This window comes from Anas acuta, chromosome 6 (assembly GCF_963932015.1).
Source record: "Anas acuta chromosome 6, bAnaAcu1.1, whole genome shotgun sequence".
Lineage (NCBI taxonomy): Eukaryota > Metazoa > Chordata > Aves > Anseriformes > Anatidae > Anas > Anas acuta.
In genome coordinates, this window is record NC_088984.1 from 22,214,714 (window position 1) to 22,227,409 (window position 12,696).

Here is a 12,696-nt window from a genome sequence, read left to right on the forward strand (position 1 = left end):
CACACTGCTAGTTGGAACCGTGCCTAGTGGAGGGTCCAAGGTTCTCCTAATGGTGCTGTGACATTTCAGCAGTTTGGTGTGCTGTCTGCCCCTAAAAATGCTTTTGCTTCAAGAGACCTGCTGACAGGCTCGGCCGTGTGCTTGTGCAGGAGGTGTGCAGAGCATCCCGCCACCAGGGGCGAGGGCCCAGCAGCAATGTGTGCACTGTGTGCACTGTTTACACAGGGCAGGTCAGCGTGACAGCAATGGGGGCTACTCTCCAGATAACCCCACACTGATGTCCCCATTCGGTTACTTACAGTAATGCATATCTCTCACTTTCTGAAGTCACTTAATTGGTTTCGATAAAACTAAGGAGACCTGCAGTAATGCATTCTCTGCCAAATCAGCTTTGTGGTAGGTACAACATGCTTCAGAGGTTGAATGAACACCAGGGAAATGTTCAGAATGAAACAAAATGGCACTTGCAGTTACCGTTTGAGGTGGGCCCCCACCTACAAAGTCTGTGATACCTCTGAGATGATCTGTGATAGGTGTGTAGAAAAAAAAAATGGTTAGCAGCACAGCTGTATCCTGTCAGATGCTCAGGCTTTGGCAGAATTAGAATATAGATAATAAAGCCACACGAAAAACTGCTGAGCTGCCTTCCTGAGATGAGAACACGTTCTAAAAGGAGACTTTAACGGATTTTGTCTAAAATCTTTAGGGAGAGAGGGGCTTGGAAAGGAAACGAGCACATCACCCCTAAGTTGAGATGACTAGTGAGAAAAAAAACAGGAGTTCAGAGTGGCGTGAGGCACTACCGCTATCTCTCGCGTGGGGAGGTTTTATTTTCCTCTGCAGCAGAAGCTGTTGCTCTTTCCTGTTACTGAGAAAGCACAAGCAGAGCAGAGGGGAAGCTGACAGACGGCCGGACTGACAAAAAGGAAACTGTGCGAAGCCAAGTCTGCGCAGCACTGTGCAAACACACGCACTCACAAAATCCTGCAAACCCACACACGTTTTCTCATCCACCCTGTGGACAGTTACCTCTCCTACGATCGCGTGGCCAGAGTAGCACAAGGTTCAGATTTGCAGGACCCGCCTGAATCCGCTTGTCCTTCACACTTCCACATTCCCGGCTCTTGGTCCTTACATAAAAATCTGCGCAAAGCCCCAGCCTTTCCTGATCTTAGTATCCTAAATTCAGTATTTAAAATCCGAACTCTATTAAAAGAACTAAGACTAATGCTGCTTTGTTCTTCAACTTCCTGTTTAAAAAAATAGTCAACAGGAAAATTATTTCTTGCAGCAGACCACAACCATCCTGTTTCTTAACGCAGCCTTTTCACAGCTGCAGTTGTCTCTAACTGTGCCAGTAAGCTACTTCACCAAACTTTTAACTCCTTCAACTGCTTAAAACGAGAAAGAGAAACTGCTCCCTACACTGCTTTGGTAAGAGACTGAAACAGTCCCAACAACGGACCCTGAATCTACTTGGGGCTCCATGTGCCAAGGGAAAAGCTCCTTGAGCAGAGAGGATAAAGTTTGGTTTGTAATCAGATTTTTAATGAATTCCTCGAGGCAGCTCAAACCTGCACACAGCAGGCGAGCTAGCTGGTCTAGGAAGAACCTTCTCCAAACAGCAGCATTTTTGCAAATGCTTTAACTCACCCACCTCCCCGTTTCTTAACCTCTTGCCGTCTTCATGCTGTTCTTTTCTCCTTTCTTTCCTTTTCATTGGCTTGTTTTAGGTCAGTTTTGTAAGGAATTGACAGCAAAGGAGGGGAAGCAAGGTAGCACCTGAAGCCTGAGCTCTCTAATGGGAAGCTGCTATCCACGGACTCACCTTGCCCCTCCAAAACCCTCCCTGCACACACTGCTTGCAGGGGGCAAGAATGGAACAGCACCAGGGGCCTCCTGCTTGCCTATGCCTTCTTCCAGAGACCTACACTAGATAGATACATAGATATCCATGTATACAGAGAGAGAGAGAGATGTGTATAGAAAGACATCTTTCCATAAAGATGTATAGTTGTCTCCCTCTCTAGGTGCATATACACCCAAATACAGAGATATACACCCAAATATAGAGATGTGCTTATATAGAAATATGTACAAATGTATATATAGATCTATACTAGCTACGTATCTAGTTTCCACTCTTGTCCTGTCGAGAAAGGATGCTTCTCCAATGTGCCCACAGTGATCAGCTGCAGACTACCTAACACCTCTTCTGGTATCGAAGGGTTTTCTTGGCAGGGCAGGGGTGGAAGCCAGATCTGCAGCTGCATGCTGGTAAGCTTCAAGTCTATCTGCTGCTCAACAAGCCCTGTGGCCCTGATACAGCTGCTAGAGGGTCTGGAAAATGGCATTTTGCAGGGCAAGCTTCTGCAACAGGCCAAACTCAGGAAGCACTGGCCTCAAGTTTAGTGCAAGTATTCTGCAGAATTGTTTGCATGTGGCGTTCTTGCTTTGACAATTTTAAATTAAATTTTCCTAAAAAAGGATCTGCTGAAATGGATGTGATGATTTTGAGTAATTTTGGGTGGACAAATCAAGCTAACAGTGGTAAGCAAACACAAGTTATTAAATAGGCCTGGGAGCTGCAATATGCCTTTTAGATGACTACATTTGGTCACCCAGTAAAGGCACTGACATTCCTCCCTGGTTGTTTAGAAACGCAGTGTGTATCGCTAAATACTTGGCTGAGTCAGAAGTATTCCGGAGCCTACCGAAAGGACAGCTTTCCCCTGCGCAAGTCTGAAATGTGACTCCTAGGCCTCTGATATGTCCTGGAGCATCTACTTCCCTCAGGAGCCATCAGGAAAAAGATAATACAGCATTAGTCAAAAACCTGCATGCCCCCACACAGAAGTATAACGCATGTGCTTACAGAGTGAGTAAAACACACCAGTTTGTAAAATTTTAGCTAAAAACATAAGTCATGCCACGACCTCACCCGTACTTCTGCCCCTTCCTGACTTTGCTTCTGCTGCTGAGCAAAAGAGCATCAGAAACTCAAACCGAAACTGCAGTAAGAAACGGCACCACTGCCTTTGAAACTCCAACTCACCCGGGCTGTAGGGCTGCTAGTTTTTTTTTATGATCTATTTCTTTGATTGACATTGTAAGCAAAAAAAAAAAAAAAAAAAAAAAGTCTCTCTCTGGATTCGCCACTCTGAGCAGGGTAAGCCTGCAGGAAGACCAATAAAGCACTGTACAGGGACAGTGATCTGGGGCTTGTGTACACAGTGCAGTGCTGAGGCTGGTCCTAGGGACTCGCAGCACCTCCTGGGCTCGAGCCTGCATGGTGCCGGGCTTGAATCCTGCTGCTGCTTCACTCACTGCTGCTTTGCGGGGTCTGTATTTTGCACAGAGATGTCCTGGGATGCTAAGTGCAGCTCCGCAGCTAGAGGGAAGCTTTGGCTATCGTTCTGTAGGTCAGCAATGGACTTGTGGTTCATTATTTGCTCTTGGTCAGTGGGAAACAGCCTATTTTAAGGAACGGATGTTACGTCCAATTGCTAACAGCTGACACCATAAAATATCTGCAACAGCAACCGATCCGCCCAGTAATAAATTTTACCTTACTGCTAACAACCAAGCTGCTTGTAACATTCAGCACTGTGGGGTATCGAAAAAGAACTGATTTCCTAAGAACAAGTCAAGAGGAGCATTAGTACTTTGGAACCCAGTGCACCTGTCCTTGGCACAACTGCCAAGAAAATGTGCAATTACCGCTGTTTCTGAAAAGCTATTTGGGAAATACTAGGTTTAAAGAAAACCTGATGCTACAGCAGCAAGGATTAAAAAATGCCAGCCTTTGGGCTCCAAACAGAGGCCTATAGGACCAGAAGCAGAATTTCCCCAGCTGGCAAACTCAGCATGGCTCCTGCCCCACTGTGCAGAGGTCCAGCAGTGGCAGGGACCCCACTGCGGCTGCAGATCCCACCATGACCATCAGACAGGCTGCCAGCCTCCTTGCATGCACTCTACACTACCTCAACAGAGCCTCTGCTGTGAGGGCAGGCTCCCTGCAGGCTACCACCAGCCCAGGGGGGCACCTTCATCCAGCTTGGAAAGACGCCCCGGCCAGTAGCCAGCGAGATGCCCACCTCGCCCCAGGTGAGCCAGACCAGTAGAGCTGCACCAGCAAGCTCTGCTTTCTGCGAGCTACCAGGTGCAGCTGGCCCTCACTAGCAGAAGTGGTATAAAGATGCTGTGATATGCTACACGTCATGACAAGGGCTAATTTCATGGAAAATATAAGCACAGAAGAGACACCGCGTATATTGCACTCTGCAAGCAGCCCCTTGCTCTGCCAAGCCATCCATAAGCAACACTAAACTGAAACAAGTTTGGGGCATTTGGAATTTAATTTGGTACCTCAGGAGCATTACAAGTGCTAAACAGAGTGACATTTGACGTGGGATGGATGGCGTGAACTGCAGTGCAAGTGCAGTTTGCATGCAGCCATTTCAAGCCGCTTCGAGGCTCCCCTCTTATACGCGTTGAGTCAGAGGCAGACAGACAGCTCTCTGTGGTTAATCATTTCCTGCATGATTAATTTCCAAGCAGAAAAAAGAGGAAGGAACAAACAACTGCAGAAATAAAATAGAATTGATAGAACTCAAGGGGAAAGAATATGAAGTCACCAATTAAAATGCTGAATGTCCCTCTATGCAAAAGTGCCCAGCTTCCAAAAAGGTATTGATTTGGTTCATTCAGAACACAGTGCTTCCTGCTAATGAAAGAAAGGAAAATTTAAAAAATCTGAATTTGAGAAGATTAGGCTAGATTACCACGTACATTGGTATGGTAGCTCTCAAAACAAAACAGACAACTAAACATGTTACAACAAAATAGTTGGGAAATGGTTAAAAACTTTCTTCCCCACATTAAAAAAAAAAAAAAAAAGAGTTCCATACAGACTAAAATATTTTTTCATGTTCAACAGAGTAGAGAACTACGGAACCGTTTTGAAAAAATAAAAGTTACTGTGATGCCTGGTGAAACCTGCTCATACCCCTGCAGGCCCCCCTTCCCCTCGGTGTGCCCGTGCCACCAGTACGCGCCTCTGTCCTCCCCAGGCTGTCGGGGATGCGTGCACCACGGGCGTCAGTGCAGGGTGCGGACAGGTGTGAAGGAGAGCTTTGGGGGATGCTGAAGGCACCCCACCTGCACAACACCGTGTCAGTTAATCCCACCTGGAAAACATCAGATATTTTTCTCTTTTTGCTAAAGCAAGGGGTTAGTTTCTAAACAAATAGAAACTTGTAAATACCTATAAATAGACAGATGGTTTTAACACCCCTAAAGGGTTCATCAAGGACACCAAAGCCAACCCATTGCAGCATGAAGCTACCTGAACACACTCAAGAGGAATTCCCCTAGATGGTGAAGAAAGAGTGCTTAGGAGCCTCTCTGGGCTCAGCCACACACCCGCACAGGAAGGCAAAGCCTCTGACAGGCGCTGCAGTGGCCCCACAGACGCAGCTGAGGCACGGGAGGGATGCTGTCTATCTGCCCCTTGCTCAGCTCTAGCAGGAGAGCCTGGCTTTCCCTCCTCTTAACCGGGATAAAGAAGGAAAGTGACGCCTAAAAAGCCACTCTCAGTATTTCTGTGCCCTTTAACATCAATGACTGGTCTTTTCAGAATGGTTTCAGGCTGAAACTACATTCCTTTTGGTGCGGGGATCACAAGACTGCATGGCCCAGGAGAGGACATCCCAGTGGTGTGAGATGGCAGGTTTTCTCGCTCTGCCCAGAGGAAGCTGTGGTAGTAAGAGGAGGCACCACTGTTTCACCCTTAAGGTCACTCGCAGAGAACTGGAGGCCCAAAAGGGAGACAGACAGAGGAGAAGTTACCATGGATGCACGAGGCCCAGGGAAATTCTGGGGAGATGCCGCTGCCAGAGAGAGGAAGCCCATTTTATCCGGGACTTTTTCACATTTCAGAGAAACTCAGCAGTACCTGAAATACGCAGTATGAGCACGACTTTCCACCCGGACTGAGAAGTGCCACCCCCTGTGCAAAAATAAAAAGCTGGGGCAGAGAAAACCAGCCTGCAAGGACTGACTTGGGCATGAGAGCCCAGAGGTGCCCAGCGGGCGGGCAGGGGGCTGCAGCTCACACTGGGCAATTCCCCTGGGTCTTAAAATCCCCTCGGTGTTTTTGATCTACTTCTTACCGTCACAGGAAAACATCAACAACGCATATTACTGGCGTCAGTGGCAAGTGAAATGCCAGCACACAACCACAGGATGCCAAGGGCAGGACCAGCCCCGTGCACTCGTGGCCCACAGCAAGCTGGGTCCAGCAAGCCTCCTCTGTCAGAGGCAACCAGAGTTATACTGCAGAAATCCAGCGGTGCTGTATCCATGGAAAATTACAGCTAAGAACTAGGCCACTGTGGTGTCAGAATGCTGTTTTAATCCAAGTATTTTAAGAAGTTTTTTCCTTCTCAGTGACATATTTTTCAAGATATGTGGAAGATCACTGGCAGTGGCTAACCGTGGAGGATGGCCCCAGTCACCGCTGTAGCCGGTGCTTGGAAGAAAAAACAGAGCTTTCGGTCATTTTGAGCATTTGGATGTTGGCTTGAGAAAAGCTGACAATTTCGGTGAGTACACTATAGCAGACAGCACATCTCTGAAAATAGAAATTGCTTCCACCCCATCCATGCCGCTCTAACTTCTTTCAGGCAGTGCTTACAGAAATACTTCTGCCCGCTGGGACTCTGAGGGTCGGTTTCCACCCCGATGAGGGAACCCTGCCTGTGAAGCAGGACCTCAGCAAAGCCGCCTGTGCTTGGAGGAACCCTCAGGGCTAACCTTCAGCAAGCACATGTGCCCATGTGCCATCCCCAGCAGGAGATCAAGCCAAATAAAGCAAGCACATCCCCAACTATGGGATGTGTCCCAGTGGGACACCACCTGCAACCCTACAGCCTCCTGCTGCTCACTCCCTGCCAAGAAAAGGGAAGCCTTTCCCCTTAGAACCCCAAAAAGAAAATCCCAACAGCAAAAAGCTTCTGTTCCGGGCAAAAGTGATGGCTAAGGACTGAGCTGCTGGTGCCTGAGCTCTTACTTCAGCTGTCCAGAGCACAGTTGTCCACAGTGTTCAACCACCTACCATCCAAAGCAGCTTTTGGTCACCCCAAATGTTTGGAACAATGTAGAAGACTGTATTATCCTCGGGACGCTGCCCAACACAGCAAATGCAGGATTCACCCAGGCTCAAGGCAAGCCTCAGCACAGCCTTGAACAAAGGGCCCCTTGTTTTGGTGCTGCCGAGGGGCTATAGGGACAGCTTCTCCACTTTGGCACAACATACCCAGGGGACCAAGGATCTGACATCTCTCTCCATCATATTCCCTCACCTGTCCTTCCTCACAGGGATTTTCTGGTCACAAAACACTGTTCCTGTAAGAAAGTCCAAGAGCTTCTCTCTGATGGGACTGCTTTTTCCAATGCCTCATTCCTACGGAGGTGACTGCTCAGTCCCACGGAGCAGTTCAGCAGCACACACTGTGCTCTGCAGCTTTCTCTCAAAAGCTTTAGCAGCCTCAGACTTGAAGAGCTGTTGGTGGGGTAGACAGCCTGATTCAGAAATTAAGGTTTTCTCAGAATTGCCTCCAGCTTCACTCAGCCCTGAATCAGAAGAAAGCATGGCAATCCACCTGAGGAACAGACTTCTTCTGCCAGCACCAGATTTGTGGGCATGTCCTCACCAGGCAGTGCTGCTCAGCTTTCCGACGTGGGAAAGTAACTTCCTCTCACATTGGCTTCTCTGCCTTTCCATCTGAGCGTATAGAGCATATCAAGCTCTCTCTCTCTATTTTTTAGGACGCTGCAGGTCTGACCCCTTGTTTACTTTGTGGAGCATGAAAGAAATTCTTCCATTTGAATCAAATTGACAGAAGCCTGGAGGACTTGTTTTCCCTTTTCCACTGTTTTGTAGTAAAACAGGCCAAAAAGTGTCAGGAATTAGGAATTAGTCTGAATGTTTTCTTGGACAGCTGAGCTGTTGCAACTCTGAGCCAGCATGGAAAGAAGTCACAGGAACCCAGCTTGGTGAGAGAGCCCTGGGATGTTGCTGCGGGACTTCTGGCCGCGATTACCCACCAGCGTGTCACAGATCCCCTCAGCAGTGGTGGCTACAAGCAGAGGGGCTTCTCTCCCTGCTGATCCCGAGGCTGGGCTGGAAGGCGGCTGGCTGGATGTGCAGGTTGTGTAGTGGCAGCCCTCGGACACCTCAAAACACCCCGTCCCATGCCCAGGGCATGGCAGTCGCCGCACTGCGACCTGCGTAGCTCCACTCCCGAGGCTGCCCTCGCTCTGAGCAGCAGGAGGAGAGGCAGCCGCAGGGGAAAGGAAGGATCTTACCGCAGAGAAGGCACATGGAAAAGGAACAAGGATCTCACGCTGTCAGATTACCTTACTTCTCCATAGGCCTAAGTCTAGAATTCAATTGGCTTTAGTTTTCCAATAGGCTTTTTAAAGTGTTTTCTTCATCGCAACCAGCTAAGCCTTACTAAACCTGCAGTGAACTGTGACTGCTCTGCTACAGCCAGCATCTATAAAATGATATTAAAATGGTGACTACCTCTAAAGGGGAAATATCTGAGGCACATCAGGGCCAGACATATGGAATCAATTTAAAACTCTGTTTTCCAATCCCTCTCTCTTGTAAATATTGCAGAGCTCCTATAAGGACGTTGAAAAACGACAGTGTTCAGAGATTAGTTCAGATTTCACATCAAAAGCCCAAACAAAAATCTGAGCGGCTGGGGCAGTCAGCAGGGAAGGACAAGCACACAAGCAAGAGTGCATTAGAGTTTTTACAGCCCAGGTGTCGACATGAATTAGAAGGTAACTCAAATACCTGTCATTAGAGGAGCAATCAAAGACTGATCTGTCCGGAGTGTGGGAAAAACAAAACAAAGCAGAGCCCCAGATCTGCGTAGCATAAGGCAGCCCGCTCAGCCACAGACAGTGCAGAAAAACGAACGCAGCCTCAGCGCCAGATTACCGTCAATAAAAGCCTCTGTTCAGTGCAGCAACCCCCATAAATCAGTTTTGTGAGAAACAGGTGACCGCATCTGGTAGAGATTTTAATTAAAAAGAAAAAAAATATTTTCCATCCAGAGAGTTAATTTTGGATGAATGTGAAGCTGCAAAGAGCTGAGACTCCAAACCTCATTTAAAATGGGTGGAGCTGGAGAGTCTGATTTTACTCTCGTTACAGTAAGTGGAACGGCTCGGGCCAACTTTCAGAGGGGGCTGGATGAGACCCATAGCACCTTATGACTGCTGAAAGCATTTGAGCTGATTGGGATGAACACACCTAAAGATTAAGAAGAGCACATCCCAAGAAGTGTCTTGACTTTCTCTGTTGTGCACAGCCGTGCAGTGTGGCTTGGGGTTAGTCATGAACAAGATCATTTGTGAGGTTGTGAATCATATGTGCACATAAGTAATGCATTTGAGGAATGTCGCAGTCAGCAATCCAGGTTCGTGTTGGCTCCCACAACACCGTCTTGTGGACACATAAGGCTGGTGGGGCAAGGACCAGAGCCACAACCTGCACAGAAATGCCATTGCTTGAGTTCAGCACTGCTGGCATCCTGCTTCATCAGCCTGGGGAGAGTGAGCTTCGAGATGTACTATCATCTGCCTCAACAGACCAAGACCTACCAAAAACCCCCCGTAACTTTCCCTCCGGGCCCCGCTCACAGACCACAAACTGAAAGGAAAGTCGCACCAGACTTTACAGACTGACTAAATACTAAATGCAGACTCATTCTGCGTATGAGTTATATCCCATGTTTGCACATCTTTCCTGATGTCTGATGCAAAAAACATTTGATCTGCCATTTAAATGCTTATTTCAATACTACAACTACGGAAAGCCAAGCACTTCGTAGACTCTGCTGGGCTGTTACTAACAGTTACTATTTTCTAATTCCCAAGGGGATTAATGAAAGTTTGCAAACAAAGCAAGGCAATAACGGATATATTTTTTTCAGGTTATCAAGGTATAAATGAATATATATTAAATATATACCATTACTTTGAATACGTATTTACTACGATTGGTAGTAGCAAGCCCCCAAACCCTGAAGCATTGTGAAGCTGGGCTGGGTACACCAGGTATCTGCACATGCAGGGAGCTGGATGACCAAGTGTCCATTTGCACAAGCCATCAAAGCAGCTCTCAGCATCCGTTCTTGCTGGTTTGGAAGAGGGCCTCTGCCCTCTGAGGTTTGGCCTGCTGTGTACTTTGTATTAAGTCAGATGGGCTGCTATGGTTTCAATAATTACTTTAAAAGGTTTTCAGCAATACAAAAACAAATCTGTGGATTGGACCTTAAAATCAGGATGGAAATAATAAAAAGGGAGGGTAAAGCGAAGGCAAAAAATAATCTGAAATAAACAGGGTCTATTTTAGCAAGCAGTCCCCTGTCACCTCTTCTGCATGCTGGAGCCAGCCTTAGCTCACCCCAAAGTAGGTGGATACTGGGGCCAAAAGGTGACCATCTTTCCAGAAGGGTCTACAGAACTTTAAAAACTGTGTCCAAAGCAATAAAAACAATAACAACCACCAAAATAAAACCAAGTCCAAGGTGCATTAAGGAAAAGAGGGACATTTGAACTTTCACTGTCCTACCCTACAAGTTTTGGATTTAAATTGATGCATTTAAAAACACCAAAGAAAAGCAAAGGTGCGACAGAGAACAAACCGTTTCAGGTGTGAATTTACATGCTCACCTAATATTCTGTCAGTACTGGCAAATGATGTCTCATTCTAATCCATTTAAAAATAAGTCCAAAATGTTACATTCCTGCACCATCAGATTATTTGCTTGGCTGGAATCCAACAAGAACTCATTCCAGAGAAGTGGATAGAAGAAGCAATACATTGTTGCTACTAAAATATTATACAATAAGTAAAAAAAAAAAATAATCATATGGCTTGTACAAAACTAACAGACCAAATAACTACTAAGTAAAGTACATGTAAGGTTGCCATTATCTCTGTATTGTTTGGTTCTTTCTATCAGATAAAAATTCTTCCAAATCAGACCATCTTTTTCTCTAATAAAAAAAAAGCAAAAGCCAACAATAAAAAAGCCAGCATAGATTTTATAGTATACCCATGTTCACTGTGTAAATCAATTGCCTTCATTACTACAGTGAGAAAAGCTTGATTTTAATTTTTTTTTTTTTTTTTTTATGTGAGTAAAAGATGTATCAGCTTTACTTAGCTGATATGAACTGCAATAGTTTCACTACAAACCTACAGAGACTTACACCTGAGGAAGATACAGTCCATGAGTAGTAATGTGAATATGCATGGTAAATTATGAGAGCTGCTCTAGGAATAGAGCAGCAGGGCAGATGGAGAACTCTTTTCCCCTTTTGATACTGAACCCATGACATGCCTTGCTGTGAGCTAGCCAGCACTTCTCTGACTCCAAGACTGGTTACTGGACAAAATGAAGGGGTACCCAGTGGAGATACATACAGAAAGCAAGCAGAGGATCTCCTGCTCCATACTGGCTCATTGGGACGAGCAGCTCCAGAGAGAATTAGTGGTTTGGTGACTGCCCTGTAGAAGGTCACCCCCGACCAGGGGCCAACCTGAGGGCTGGGTGAAGGAGCAAAGGCCTGGAGACACCCTCACTGCCTGGCCAGCTGGGAGATGAGCTCCAGATCAGCCTCGTGAATTGAAACCACATGGGGTAGGTGGAACGGGAGATTGGTGTTTATGGAGATCGCCTGGCAAGGATCCTGAAGCCCTGGGCTGCTATTTCAGACTCCCATTCAGGGAAGAACTGGTGGAAGGGCAGACCTGAAATTCTGCCTCCTCTGTTCGCCTTTAGTTTGGCTCTGTGTGAAGCAGTAAAAATCTAACCCACAGTACACTGAATACCTCTCCATGCATAATAGGACAGACATTAGCCTTCAGCATCTGAGTCTGCATGTGTGCAAGTCACCCGCAGTGCTCATGTACTGCTCCTCTCACCAACAGTTTCCATTTGGTGCGATCTGGAAAACATCCTGAGTAATACAAGGATAAATTTTTCTGTTAAGTATTTCCAATGCTGCCTTCTGGCAAGAAAAAATGTCAAGAGTTACTTGGAAAAGGAAGGTACAGCTAAGAGATGTTTCAATTACTGTATAAATAAGCTGCCAAATGCAAAGAGTATAAATCCAGGCAATACTAGTAATTCTTTGTATTTATACCACCATACGCTACGTGGAGATCAGACTATTGACCGAGCACAACTACATTTTAATTCACTTACTGGAGTACAGCTTTAACAAAACTAACTCAAAATAACTTTGAAAAGCCATTTTTACACACATCTTGGAGCTCGGCCTAGTCTTGTAGCAGAACTTGACTGTATGCAATAAAACCCCGTGAGGTGTGATAACACTGAAACAGCATGTTTGGTGTTTACACCTGGCACTCTAACTGAACACTCAGCCTTGACATTGGGATTATGAAATTTGCACATATGCACCTGGGTACTCACAGGACACATCTGCAGTGGATGATGCCAGTGTAAACACCCACAGCAATGGCGCACAGTTAGGCTGTCTATACTTAACCTAATGTTTTCCTTGTCCAGTTAAAAGCCCCATAATTAAAGATAGTTTCTGAAGATTTCATTTATAACATATGCTTCTCCACTTATTTTAGCA

The 12,696-nt window shown here is 46.3% G+C and overlaps 1 protein-coding gene across 5 annotated transcripts in view; it reads right to left on the reverse strand.

Moving 5' to 3' along the window:
• Positions 1–12,696, reverse strand: part of WIPF1 (WAS/WASL interacting protein family member 1) — a 54,646-nt gene that overhangs the window by 17,067 nt on the left and 24,883 nt on the right. Inside the window, exon 1 of one of the 5 annotated variants that reach the window (XM_068685722.1) lies at positions 11,513–11,668. The exons of 3 other annotated variants lie outside the window; for them this stretch is intronic. In XM_068685722.1, the coding sequence (XP_068541823.1) occupies positions 11,513–11,552 (40 nt within the window). In that variant the 5' untranslated portion in view covers positions 11,553–11,668. Of the gene's footprint in view, positions 1–1,029; positions 1,308–11,512; positions 11,669–12,696 lie in introns of those variants that run through there. One more of the 5 variants, XM_068685726.1, reaches the window with a different exon arrangement.